The 12,301-nt window shown below is 45.0% G+C and overlaps 1 protein-coding gene across 6 annotated transcripts in view; it reads right to left on the bottom strand.

Moving 5' to 3' along the window:
* Positions 1 to 12,301, bottom strand: part of AFF3 (ALF transcription elongation factor 3) — a 493,384-nt gene that overhangs the window by 217,796 nt on the left and 263,287 nt on the right. For all 6 annotated transcript variants that reach the window (XR_010378788.1, XR_010378787.1, XM_064481854.1 and 3 more), the window contains one exon: positions 12,052 to 12,099. Coding sequence is in view for 4 of the 6 variants with exons in the window: in XM_064481854.1 (XP_064337924.1) it covers positions 12,052 to 12,099 (48 nt within the window). In the remaining 2 variants the exon portion in view is untranslated. The remainder of the gene's footprint in view (positions 1 to 12,051; positions 12,100 to 12,301) is intronic.

The following is a 12,301-nucleotide window of genomic DNA, read 5'->3' as shown; positions in this document are numbered from 1 at the left end:
GCTTTAATTCCCTTTGCTGCTGCTTGACTTAGTGTGTGTACCTGAACAGTTGTACTAAAACATGATATTTTTGTAAAATGATTTCTAATGTCCCCGCTGGCTTTCATTTTTATTCCAAAGAAGCATTGTCTTTGTATTTTATTGTTTGTCAATCAAACTCAAAGTGATTCCCGCACTTTTGTTTTCCAGTAATACTAAGTTGTAAAAAAAGCTGTAAGCAGACATCTGGGTTCTAGGTATCCAGGGCGTGGCTATTAATCCTAAATTAATCCTTTCCTACAGGCAGGAGTCCTTCAGCAAAGCAATGATTTCTTAGCAATAAAGATAATCTCACAACTATTCTACAATTAGATTTTATAGAATGAGATTTCCTTCAGTGACCCTTATACCTCTAATGAATTTGAAAATACTTGATTATCCTAATGAGAATCATAGCAGCTAAGTTGTCAGTTCCAAAATAAAATGTTTATTTCCATTCCAGATTTACAAGGTTGGGGTACCTCCAGAACTGCATTTGATGAATGAAAACATTTGGTTAGACATGTTGACTCCCTAAGATGTTTGCATCCACTAGTTTATCTGGCGAGAGATGTTACAGCCGTATCGAATACTGAGTGAAAACAGTAGCATTCTTCTTTGCAAAATGTGTGCTGTGTTGGAATCTCTAAGGACTCTACGTCACCAAGCTGGTCAGTTGCAGAGCCCTTGCTGAACAGAGTGTCAGATGCAAAAGCTCCAGCTCTCTAGCTGGGTGAAAACTCACACCCGTGCCATCAGAGGAGGGGGCTTTGGCCACCTGGGGCTCTTGGTGCCTCTGACTCCCCATCTTTACCTGCCTTTCTCCTGGGGAAGAGGACAGTGTTGACTGTTGTGGTTCTTATGCAGGGTAACACGGGCAGGCGGTGTCAGGACCACAGGGCTTCAGAGAAGGCAGCATGACACAGGCTGATGATGCAGATCAACCCGATGTTTCAAGATGGATTACTCAGTAACTAGGTTACACGTGAATACACACTCGACATCAATTTGTAAGGAACTTATCAAAAGTACTTCTGTGCTCACCGTGCACCCCTCCTGCCACACGGCAGGCATCAATCCTCAATCAAAATTCCTTGAAAACCCCTTGCGGCTTCTTATCACAGAGGCAACCATTGTAGCCACGAGGCATCCATTCCTATCCTCAAGGCCGTGAGAAAGACGCGGTACAAACACAGGGCCTCACTGTATCCCCACAAGAAGGATCTGCTTAATCTTATGTTTGGAAACAATTCAATTTTTTTTAAAAAAAATCAAGCCGTATGTTTTATGAACTTGGGCTCTGGAGTCTGGGAGACTGGAGTTTAAACCCTAACCTCATCTCTGATTTGCTGTGTGTGACCCTCCCCTTATCTCAGTGTCCTGCTCTGCAAGGCTGGGGATGACATCATGGCGGGTTATAGTGAGGATTAAAAGAGATAACAGACACCAAGGGCACCGTAAGCCATCAATACACGTTAAGCCATGCGATCACTATTGTTTCTGTTGCTTTAATTCATGGAGTTTGCTCTCGTCCAAGGAGGCTATTCAGATCCCTGCACCTCCAAGAAAGGGAGGCTCTCCCGCGATATTGCTTTGATGGGCCCTTTATCATTTTTCGTGATAAAAGCAGCAGCACACATCTTGCAAGGGACTGTGAGTTTTCCCAGTGCTCCTAAAACACTGGCGGTGGGAGGTTGGGTGGGGTGAAGGAATGCGTTTTCAAAATGCTCAAACCAAAATTATTGCTTATCTGATCTCCAAAACGTTTGTTCTAATTCACCAAATGTTCTGCTCACTGCATTTTCTGCCCATTTCCCTCCATTTGCACGTGCTTTGCTTTTGATGTGGCACACGCTTTAAAAATACATAATTAAGCAGACGAGCCCGTCACCCCTGGGGCTAGCACTCTGTCCCCTGCTTATTCTTAACAAATCTCCTTTTGTGCTCTTTTGTGCTGCAGTGATTAATCATTTCAGCCATCCGAGGGTTGCTGATGATCCTTCTCGATGACTCCAGCTACCATGACCCCTCCTCCCCACCAGCCACCTCGTTTTGAACATGTTAGGATCTGCTCTTCAGCCTTTATTCAGGTCACAGTGGGCTCCTCACTTCACACAATAACTAGCGAACGTCCCAAAGAACTCAGTGTCTGTTGCTTGCCTTTTTCTAGAGTCTGGAGTTGGAGTGTGGGTGGAAGGGTAAGTGAGAGAATTTAGTGAAAAAACAAAACAAAAAAGAAACAGAAAGTTAAAAAGTCAGAACGATCAATGCTTATTTTGCAGACGAGAGGGGAGGTTTTACTCTCACTGTCTGGAGGGAACCTCTCGCGAGACCATCTTCTTCACGCATCATGGTTAGATTTTCTTTCTCCCTTTTCCTCTTTCCCTCTGTTTTATCTGCAACAAAGTTTTCAAATGGCTTTCGTATTTGAAGCCTAGTCTTTGACTCAGCAGGGTCAAAGAGTGTAATTTGGTTTCCAGAGAAGCAGCCTGGGTAAGTTTTGGGGAATTGGCCATTTTTTAGAAGCTGTTACTAACATTTTTAGCTAACTTTAAAGGTTCTATTTTTAAAAGCCTATCCTTCCCTGGATATGCCCAGATTTACACTGTTAAACTGAATTCAAAAACGTGTTCAAAAACTGACCAAAAGAATACTGTGAGATCACAAGTTATTGCCACAGAACAGAAGGTTAAATGATGGATAAGTTAATTATGCAGATACGAGTATTTCAATAATGTTAAATTAATTAATATAGAATCCCAGGGTGATTTAAAATATATATATATACTTTATATACAGAAATAAATCTATACTTGAGATTATTAAAAAGATATTTACAAGTAGCTGAGGAATAGAATGTTAAATTAATGCCTAACATGTCAATAATAAGCATGTTGATCTTAAGATTTTTAATCAGGTTTCAGAAGCCTAACCAATGTCCATAGAAAAATACCTTTTTTAAAAAAAAAAAAAAGAGCAGGATATAAAATCCTTTGTATTTTCAATTCCACAGAGCCACAGACCTCTAATTATATAGAATTACAATAAAATAAAAGGCACTAAAATGAAAACAGTGTAATGAAAATGTTGTAACAATAAATAGCAAAGTGCCCACAGGTTACAACTCCTATAACTTTCTAGGAAGTTCAGGGGAGAGAGAGAGATACATTGGCACAAATACGTACACTTTTGTAGTGGGAGGAGAGAGATAAGGAAGATGTAATGAATGAAATAAAACAGCTTGTGTCAGGATATGACAATTAATTTCCAGCCCAATACAGCAGTCCCCCCTTACCCACAGGGTGAAATGTTCAGGGTGCCTGAAACCACAGATAGTACTGAACCCTACACACACTATGTGTTTTCCCATATATACAAACCGAGGATAAAGTTTAATTTATAAATTAGGCACAGTAAGAGAATATGTGAATTGCCAGCGTCACTATGCTGATGCTTTGGGGCCATTATTAAGGAAAATAAGGGCCTTTTGAACACAAGTACCGAGACAGATACCGAGATGACTACAAGGTGACTAACGGGTGGGATACGCTGGACAAAGAGATGGTTCACGTCCCAAGTGGGCTGGAGCAAGATGGCGCAAGGTTTCATCATGCTACTCAAAACGGCATGTAATTTACAGCTAACTCATGAATAGTTTATCTCTGGAACTCTCTAATATTTTCAGAGCTCGGTGGACCACGGATAACTGGAACTGCAGATGAGGGAGGACAACTATGTCTGGAGAGACAAGAAAGGGGTAACTTTCCTCATTTCTCATCAGAAGGAAAGGTGTTTCAGAAGCAGCGCTTGGTAGGGCGCTGGTCTCTGGAAGGTGCAGGAGTTGAGCAGTGTACCGAGCACAGCGACTGTCCAGAAATTCTGGGCTACAAGTGGGCCCAGGAACGGAGCCACGTGCAAATGGGAGAATGCCTCACGTGCACAAACCAGCTAACTTGGGAGTCTAGAGAAGGCCGACCCTGGGTCACCTATTCTGAAATTGCAGACTGTGTGTGCAGACAGCTTTCAAAATCAGAACAAAACAACACATAGAGAAATAAGGGAGCATGTTCTAAAAGTCCTGAGTTTTTTTGCTACATTTTAAAAATACTTAAGATTCCACTGCATCTAACAACCATTAAAAACAGAAGAACTGCACAACTATAAACCAAACATATCAGAATTTATAAATGAAATGGCAAAAGAATGATCAGGTTTCTAAGGTCTTCTTAGGTTACAATGATCTAAATAATTATAAGAACTATAGATAATTATGTCTTATTCAAAATAGATGATTCATATCTGGATAGATGTTCTAATTTCTCCAGGCCTGTATCCTGTCAATCCTCAAATTACCATTTTCAATCTTAGCAATTACCTTAAACTTTCCTTTGTGTCTTAAACTTTTCCTGTGTGTATACAACAGTAACACGTAGCAAATCAGTGTAATTTCACAACCTTCCGTTTGAAAAAAAACCACAGAGAACACTGTGTGTGGTTTTCTTGATAATAAATACAATTTTAAAATGTATGTCTTGAGTTGGTAACTCTGGATAGATGTGTTTTAATTGTTCCAAGAACTGCTTTACATGGAGCACGTTACAGTGGAAATAGCGTTGACTTCCAGCTCTTGATTCCACGCGCAGCAACACGGTAATTAACCAAATTATCCCTGCAAATTTATTATCTTGATTTCTTCAGCTTGTACATTACACTCATTATCTATTGAAATGAAAAACCCAGGCTCGTGAAAGATAATCAGAATACAAGTGGCAGATGCAAAAGCTGTGAGCTCTTCTGGCATGTACACCAGCAGTAGCTGGGGGCGCCTTTTCACTTCCAACCCTCAGGAGCTATTAGCTGACTTTTCATCTCTCTTGAATTTGTGCTCATCCTAGGACATGTTCCAGTGCTCCCAGGTGATGCGACAATCTTGGCAGCCCTTGGAGAGGAACTAAACATACGTTTTAGGGGGACAGCACCTCAATCTCTTTTTGTTGTTGCAGGACTGGAAGGACAACAGGGTGGAGAGCAAAAACAGACACTGAGCAAAAGGTCAGAGTCACGCACTCATCCTTCCTCATCCATTTATTCAGCATTCATTAAACAGCCATGACGTGCTGGTCATTTTGCTAGCCCCTGGAGATGGATGGAAACAGCCTAACGGGGCTTAAGAAAGACCATCATGGCAGCACAATAAGTGCTGTGGTAAGAGTAAAGGGAACCTGGGAAATAGAGAACAGGGGCATCTAACTCAGACTCTGGGAACCAGGAAGGCTTCTTGGAGGGAGTGACATCTTAAGTGAGCCTTGGAAGATAAGCAAGAAACAGCTGAATGGGGTAGGGGGCAGACAGAGTGAGTTCTGGGGGCAGGAAGAGCCTGAGTTGAGCCCAGAGGTGAGTGAGAGAGCAGTGGTGCCACTCTGCTTGTGCAGAAGCAGCAAATGAACAGAGCGTGAGATGGACAGTGGGGAAAGATGATCCTGGACCATGCAGGGCCAGAGCCCACGGGGCTCTGCAGACAGCATCCAGGAACCCGACTCTGTCCTGAGCCCAGGGGAGCCACTAAAATGTATCCAGCAAACATGCTTTGGAAAGCTGACTCGGCCTGAATTGTGGCGAGTGGCTGGAGGCAGGCAGTAGGCGGGAGGCCAGAGAGGAGGTCTCTGGAGTAATCAAGGTGGGAAAAGGTGGAGACTGAACAAGGAGGGTCCTACAGGATGGGAAGAAGTAGACTGGGGCTGCCCCCATTCCCCCGATCTCCCATGCCCCTGGTTCTGCAAATGCCTCTGTGATTTCTAACGGTGTGCATCAGAAAGAGACAGATAAATACAGAAAGGCAAGGCCATTCGCTCCCATTGGGAGCTTCCAGACCTCTGCGGTTCCTTCAGCCGTCACCCCAAAGCCTCTGAGCTGAGAACAGATCTGCACAAGAGTGGTCTCTTGCCCCAGCTGTTAGAAACGAACACTACCGAAGTCGTCACGACGTCTACAAAGTGTGGCCAAATGGCCCTGAAACAAGGAGCAGGCCGACGGGTACTGCTCACAGGCACCAGGATGCTCTCGGCAGAGAAATGGAGCCATTCCAGTAGGGCTTTTGGTTTCAGCCAAAAGCACTAACATAATAACATCTAGTAAAAATGCACCTACAGATGTAAAATCAGATATAAATTGTGGTCTTTCTGCCTCTATCCATCCAGATGGCAAAACGCAAAACGAAAAATTAAAACAAAACACTACCGAGTGAAACTAGTCTCTCTTGGATAAGACTTGGAGGTTGTGCCTGGTGAATTTCTCTAGACTGACATCAGGTTGACTTTTGCTTTGATTTTATTTTACGAGAACAAGTAATGGGATATATAAATGGAGCTCCTCTATGGTTCCGCCCAGACTGATTTTGCCATTTGTGGGCTTTATTTTGTCACCAATAAAGTCTTTACTACTCGAAACAAATGAAATAATTTATAAAGAAAATGACACGGGGTAGAAAACGCCTGTCTGGTCTGAAGCAGGGGGTGGGATTTGACCTGGGTCTAGTTCTGCAAACGACTCAGGCAGATCACTTAAAACAAGGTATCTCTTTGTTCTCTATTTTCTCCAAGAGTGGCCAATATCCTTTCATTTGGGTTAAGGAGCACGTAGGCATTTAAGCACAGGGTTTCCCTTGGCCGCCATCCAGGGTCTGAACACGTGAGGGGTCACAGCGATGTGCACTGTATATCAGGGTGATCTCAACTCTCCTGTCTCACAGATCTCCCTGAATCACAACTGGAAATCTTGTCTAGAAGGCTCCTTAGTTCCTCGAAAACCAAGCAAAAGGAGTTCCCTCTAATGTCTGGGAATCTGTTCATGGACACGGTCAGAAAATTGGTTTGGGTCTCCAGAATTTAAATAAGTACCAGTTACCCCTTTCATAGAAACAGAGATGCAACTCTGGATAACTATTCATTCTGAATATTTAACAGGAAATTCGAATTAAATTAGTGACTAGAGATGAAAGCCAAGAAGGTAATCTGCTCAGATGGTGCACTGAAATTGTCTCTAAATTCATCCGTTACGTCCAAACCACATCTCAGACACTGATCTCTTATTACAAAGGCTCACGATGTTATAAGCAGTGCCCTCACTCACTGCCAGTGAGAGTTGTCTTGCATAAAACCCATGCACCCTGGATTCCAGCCCTGCGCGACCCCATTAAGTTGTAAACGGATTTTATTTGCTGAACAAACGTTAATGCCATTCTTCACTAATGGATAACACGACGAAGAGCACCTAAGTGTTACAGGGCTGGAGGCTTTAAGGATTAAATAGCATTACTTAGGAACCTGTCTGTTACAAACACGTGTCAGTCATGAGGACCCCCAGCCCCAAGTGTCCATCTCCATAGGACTCAGTTACAATTTCTCCCTCGGTTAAATGAATTTTGCAGTAACACAACAGATTTACCAGGTCCCACGATAAAAATTCTCTGAGTGAAAATAAGAACTAATTATATTTGGGAACATCATGTAATTTTCAAATGACCTGAAAACAGTCACCTCAGCAAAAGTAAGAGAGAGGAGAGGGAAAAGAAGTTTAAAGTTGAGGCTGATAGCCTTGGCCATAAAACCTCCATAAGGTCAAGTGCACACGTGCGTGCTCGGGCACCTTCGGGTCATAAACATGGGGAAACAGGAAACCTCCCTTTCACAGCAAAATGCCTGAGTGGTTTCATGAACGAGCCAGGGAGGCGGAAGGGCTTCTTCCTTTAATAACACAGCTTGGCAGCTAAGAGACAGAGGGTGCTAGTTAAAATCCCAGCTCTGTCCCGTTCTAGCTGCGTACCCTTGGGCCAGTTGGGTTTAACCTCCTCTCGCCTCAGTTTCTTCATCTGTAAAATGGGGATGATAATGGTGCCCCACTCCACAGAAGGCAGCTGTGATGATCCAATGAGATAAGATAAGCAAGAAGCTTAGAAGAGTCCCTCCGCCTTAGCAAGAGCTGCATTAACGCGAAGCTTCCCTCAGTCGGGACCGGATAGGATTTACTGCAAATCTAAAGAGACCTGAATGGAAACCACAGCCCATCCTCACGGGAAGTCTCTATAAACTCTGGGACTCCATTCTCTCGTCTGGATCCTGCCCTTTCTCCTCCATGGAAACAGCACCCCATAAGGTCACCAATGACTTTCCCGTTGTCCCATCCATGGGGTGGTTCTCCAGCCTCACCTCTCTCGTCCTCTCTGCCGGTGGGAAACTCCTTGGATTCTGTGACTTTTCAGGGTCATGACTTTCCCTCACCTCCTCCAGCAACTCCCTCTCACCTTCATTTGCCAGTGACTCACCCCTTCCCTGGCCTTTACACGGTGGAATGTGGGCTCTCGTTGCTTCTCGGCCTCTAGTCTCTCTCTTGGCAAATTTACCCACTTCTCTGGTTTCACACCAACATGCTAATTAATCCCAATGCTGGCCTGCAGCCCAGACCTCTGTTCTGAGCATATCCGCATTCTCCACGTCTACCTGAGAATCACACAGGAGCTTCAGACTCAGCATATCTCAAGGTGAGTGCATGGCGTCCTCCCTGCCCCAGCACCAGCACCTCCCTGGACGTTCCCACGTCTGCGAGAGCCCCACCAAGCAGCCCTCACTGGACACCTGCAGCGGCCCCGACTCCCCCTTCCTCTTCCCCTCGCCCCCTCAACCAATTCCCCACAGCAGCCAGACTGGTGCATCTGAACCCCCAGCCTGATCACATCACCTTGCTCAGATCTGTCACTGGTTCCCCTGTGCGTATAGGATCTGGAACATGGCCGAGAAGGCACAGCATTACTGGCCTCTCCTGCGTGGCTTTTCCCTCCCACGCCTGCCTCCTCTTTTCTTTCCAGGTCCCTAAGACAATGAGCTTGTCCGTTCCCTCTGCTCGGAAGCCTCACCATTTTTCTTAGGCTGCTTTTCTATCCATCCTCCCACTCTTAGTTCCAAGGCTGCACCCTCTGGGAGGTTGTTGACCCCTGATGAGGTAATGTACCCTACAGTAAGTGCTCATCAAACCCTGAGTATTTATCACAATTAACATCATACATTTATTTGTGAGATTAAAAAACCCTTAGCACCCATCTCTCCCAGCACATTGTCGGTTCCCAAAGGGCAGGGGGCTGTGTCCTCCTGGCACCTCCCACGTGGGACAGGCATGTGAACACCTGTGAAGTGGGTATCTCAATTTTCATCATTTTACGGGATTTTTCATGACCCTGCTCTTTCTCTACAAAAGAGAGAGCTGTCACCTTTTTTCATTTTTTGGGGGGGGGGCATTAGGTCTATTTATTTATTGTTACTTTTTTTTTTTTAATGGAGGTACTGGGGACTGAGCCCAGGACCTCGTGCACGCTAAGCGTGTGCTCTACCATTTGAGCCATACCCGGTTCCCCTTGAGAGCCATCACATTTTAAGTGAGATAGTTGCAGGTAACAAGTACCTCTCAGGACCTTGACGGCCTCAGGCCTACCTGAGCTGATCACCAGGGGAGAGAACCTGATAAGGAAAACTGGGCTCCACAAAGGCCATCCACAGGCACCTGGCAGGAAAAAAGCCGGTGCCTCCTGTCCGTGATTTACAGCAGACGAGACTTGTTTGGGAGCCCTCACAATGACACTCATCACTCTCCCTTACAGGACCCTTCCACTTACTCCTTCATCTACACACTCAACCGAATCATGAATTCGAAATTCCAGACCCTGGGGCCACCGTGTGGGAAGAACACTGCCATGTGATGGATACACAAGAAACACAGGCTGTGACTGAGAAGGTGCCCTGCACCTGGGTCTGGTGGGGAGGACCTGCTTGGGAGAAGAGGTGAGGATGCTCTGGGAAATGATGGGCGTGAGAGGCAGGTGATGGTCAGAAGAACATTCCAGGAAAAACTGGGAACACAGACAGATCTTCTAGGAGCTTCCAAAACACCAACGGGCACCACTCATACCATAGGCTGGCAGGTGAGGGGAGAGGGAAAAAGGCTCCCATGACCACACCAGCACCACCGTCCCCTCCTGGGGAAGTCTACACTGTCTCCTATCCTGAGCACTCCTCCCCGGCTCCAGGTAGAGGGCACTCAGTGCTCAGCTGTTCCCTGCTGAAGAGGACATGCCCTGTACCCTCGACCCCGCACATGCACGTAAGTCAGTCACTTCGCAGGTCCAGGCTCTCCCTCTTGTTTCATGCCTGATTCGAGGTGGGTAGGGGTGTGATGGACGAGGGGTCAGTCTCATGGAAAGGTGCGCCTGGGGCCGGGGGTGTGAGGCTCTCACCGGCTCTCTTAAGAAAAAGAGAAAGAATGCTTTAAATGCTTGACTGCAGCATTCAGTTTCATTTTAAGTGAATTTTGCACTACCTGAAGTATATCCTTTTGGTGTGTGAATTACTCAAGCTCTTTATAAAACCCCAAGCCCTGCCTGGCGTATCAAACAAAAAGGACAAATGGCAGAGCTCTTCCGGATCCTCAGAAAAGATAAGGGAGGGTCAGAAAGGGTAGGGTTTTCTAAACAGCTAAACAGCAAAACCAAAGAGGGGAGCAGTGTGTTGCGGTGTCATTACTTTGCAGACATGAACACCATCACCAATCAAAGGAAGATGCTTAGTTGCTGAATATGTGGACCTCAAGCATGAAAGTATGCTGAAAGAGAAAAACAGGAAAAGTACACCGGCATTTCACACTACCCGTGTTTACTCTGAAACAAGACCCCGGGATAGAGATAATACAGATACAAAATATAACATGTATTTTATTTAGCATCTACTTAAATGCCAGAAATGAAGCTACCACACTGTGACGATGATTTCCTATATAAATCTCTGCCAGAGAAACAAAAATCATTATGAATTCGACACATCAAACTTCAATGTGTTATTTTGGTCAATTTGAGAGTGAAAAGATTTATTTATGAAATAATGCCTTCCAACTATCTATAAAATAGAGAAGCAACAAGTTTCTATGGTACAGCACAGGGAATTATATTCAACATCCTGCAGTAACCTACAATGAAGAAGAGTATGAAAACGAATATATGGATGTGTATGCATGACTGAACCATGAGGCTGTGCACCAGAAACTGACACAACATCATGAACTGACTCGACTTCAATAAATAAACTTAAAAGAAATAATACTTTACAGGGAGAAAAAAGGAAATCCTACTTCTAAAGACAATCTGATGGTTCCTGTAAACTTTTAAACCAGATAAGCACGTTGTAATTCACTAGCAATTCAAGAAAAAGTGTGTAGGATGCCCCAAAGTCAAAAACATGTTAAAATAAAGGTTTTTTTTTTCTTTATAGGGAACTGCCATACCGTCGGGTCTGATTCGTCTTGGTGTTTCGCCCAGTGTAACATCAGCTTTCGGAGAGCTACAAATTATTAGGTTATTCCCCTGAAAAGTTATGAGTGAAGGAAAAAACACAGGCTGGAGAGGATGTCCTGAGTGTAAGTCTGGAGACTCAGGTAAACACTCACACGATGGCAAGGCCCGGCCTCAGCGAGCCTGCACGCGAGGCTGGTGCGTGGAGGGTGTGCACGTGAGATGGCGGGGACGAAAAGGACAGGCAAAGTTAGAACACACTCAACAATGCAGGAATGAAGTCTCAGTGCTGAGCCTTGCCCCCCTGTCAGAGCGCTTCTGATTCTAACTAAGCTTAGGAGAGAAATAACAAGGCAGCCCCTGCCTGACTGGAAAGCACAGGCTACTGAGGGATGCTTTCAAAAAGGAGGGGATACGTGAGGGCGTGGAAATGCGAACACAACCGTATTTTTCATCTCCACTCTGTTCCTCTGTCTTCCGGCTGATCCCTTTAGTACAGTGTCACCTCAGCCTGTGCAAAGACTGAGGTGTGGCCCCCAGATTTCTAAAAGAAGCATTGTTTTGTAAAGTGTCCTTTAGGCAACTCATGTGGTTACCCTCAGAAATGGCAGACATCACACAACACATGCACAGGGGGCTCGCTCTGACGTTGGAGATGTGGAATCTACGTCAACCAGTGGGTAAGATTTGTAAAAGAACATCCTTACCCGAATGATTTCTTCAACACAGCTGTTGGTTTCTCCAGATCTATTCTCCTGCAAGCAAAGGAAAAAAAAAATTGAGCCTGATGGAACAGATTTACGGTTACAAAGAAACGATGACATGTAAGCCTCCAAACTTCAGAGAGTTTGAATGCAGGTATGTGCCTAATGTGCGGCTTACAGAGAAGCTCCTTTGCTTAATGGGATGGCTCCCATCACAACTGTGACCTCCGCTCCCCGGGCCCCCATGGCTGCA

Source organism: Camelus dromedarius, chromosome 33, assembly GCF_036321535.1.
Source record: "Camelus dromedarius isolate mCamDro1 chromosome 33, mCamDro1.pat, whole genome shotgun sequence".
Taxonomy (NCBI): Eukaryota; Metazoa; Chordata; class Mammalia; order Artiodactyla; family Camelidae; genus Camelus; species Camelus dromedarius.
This window is presented reverse-complemented; position numbering and strand designations above follow the sequence as displayed.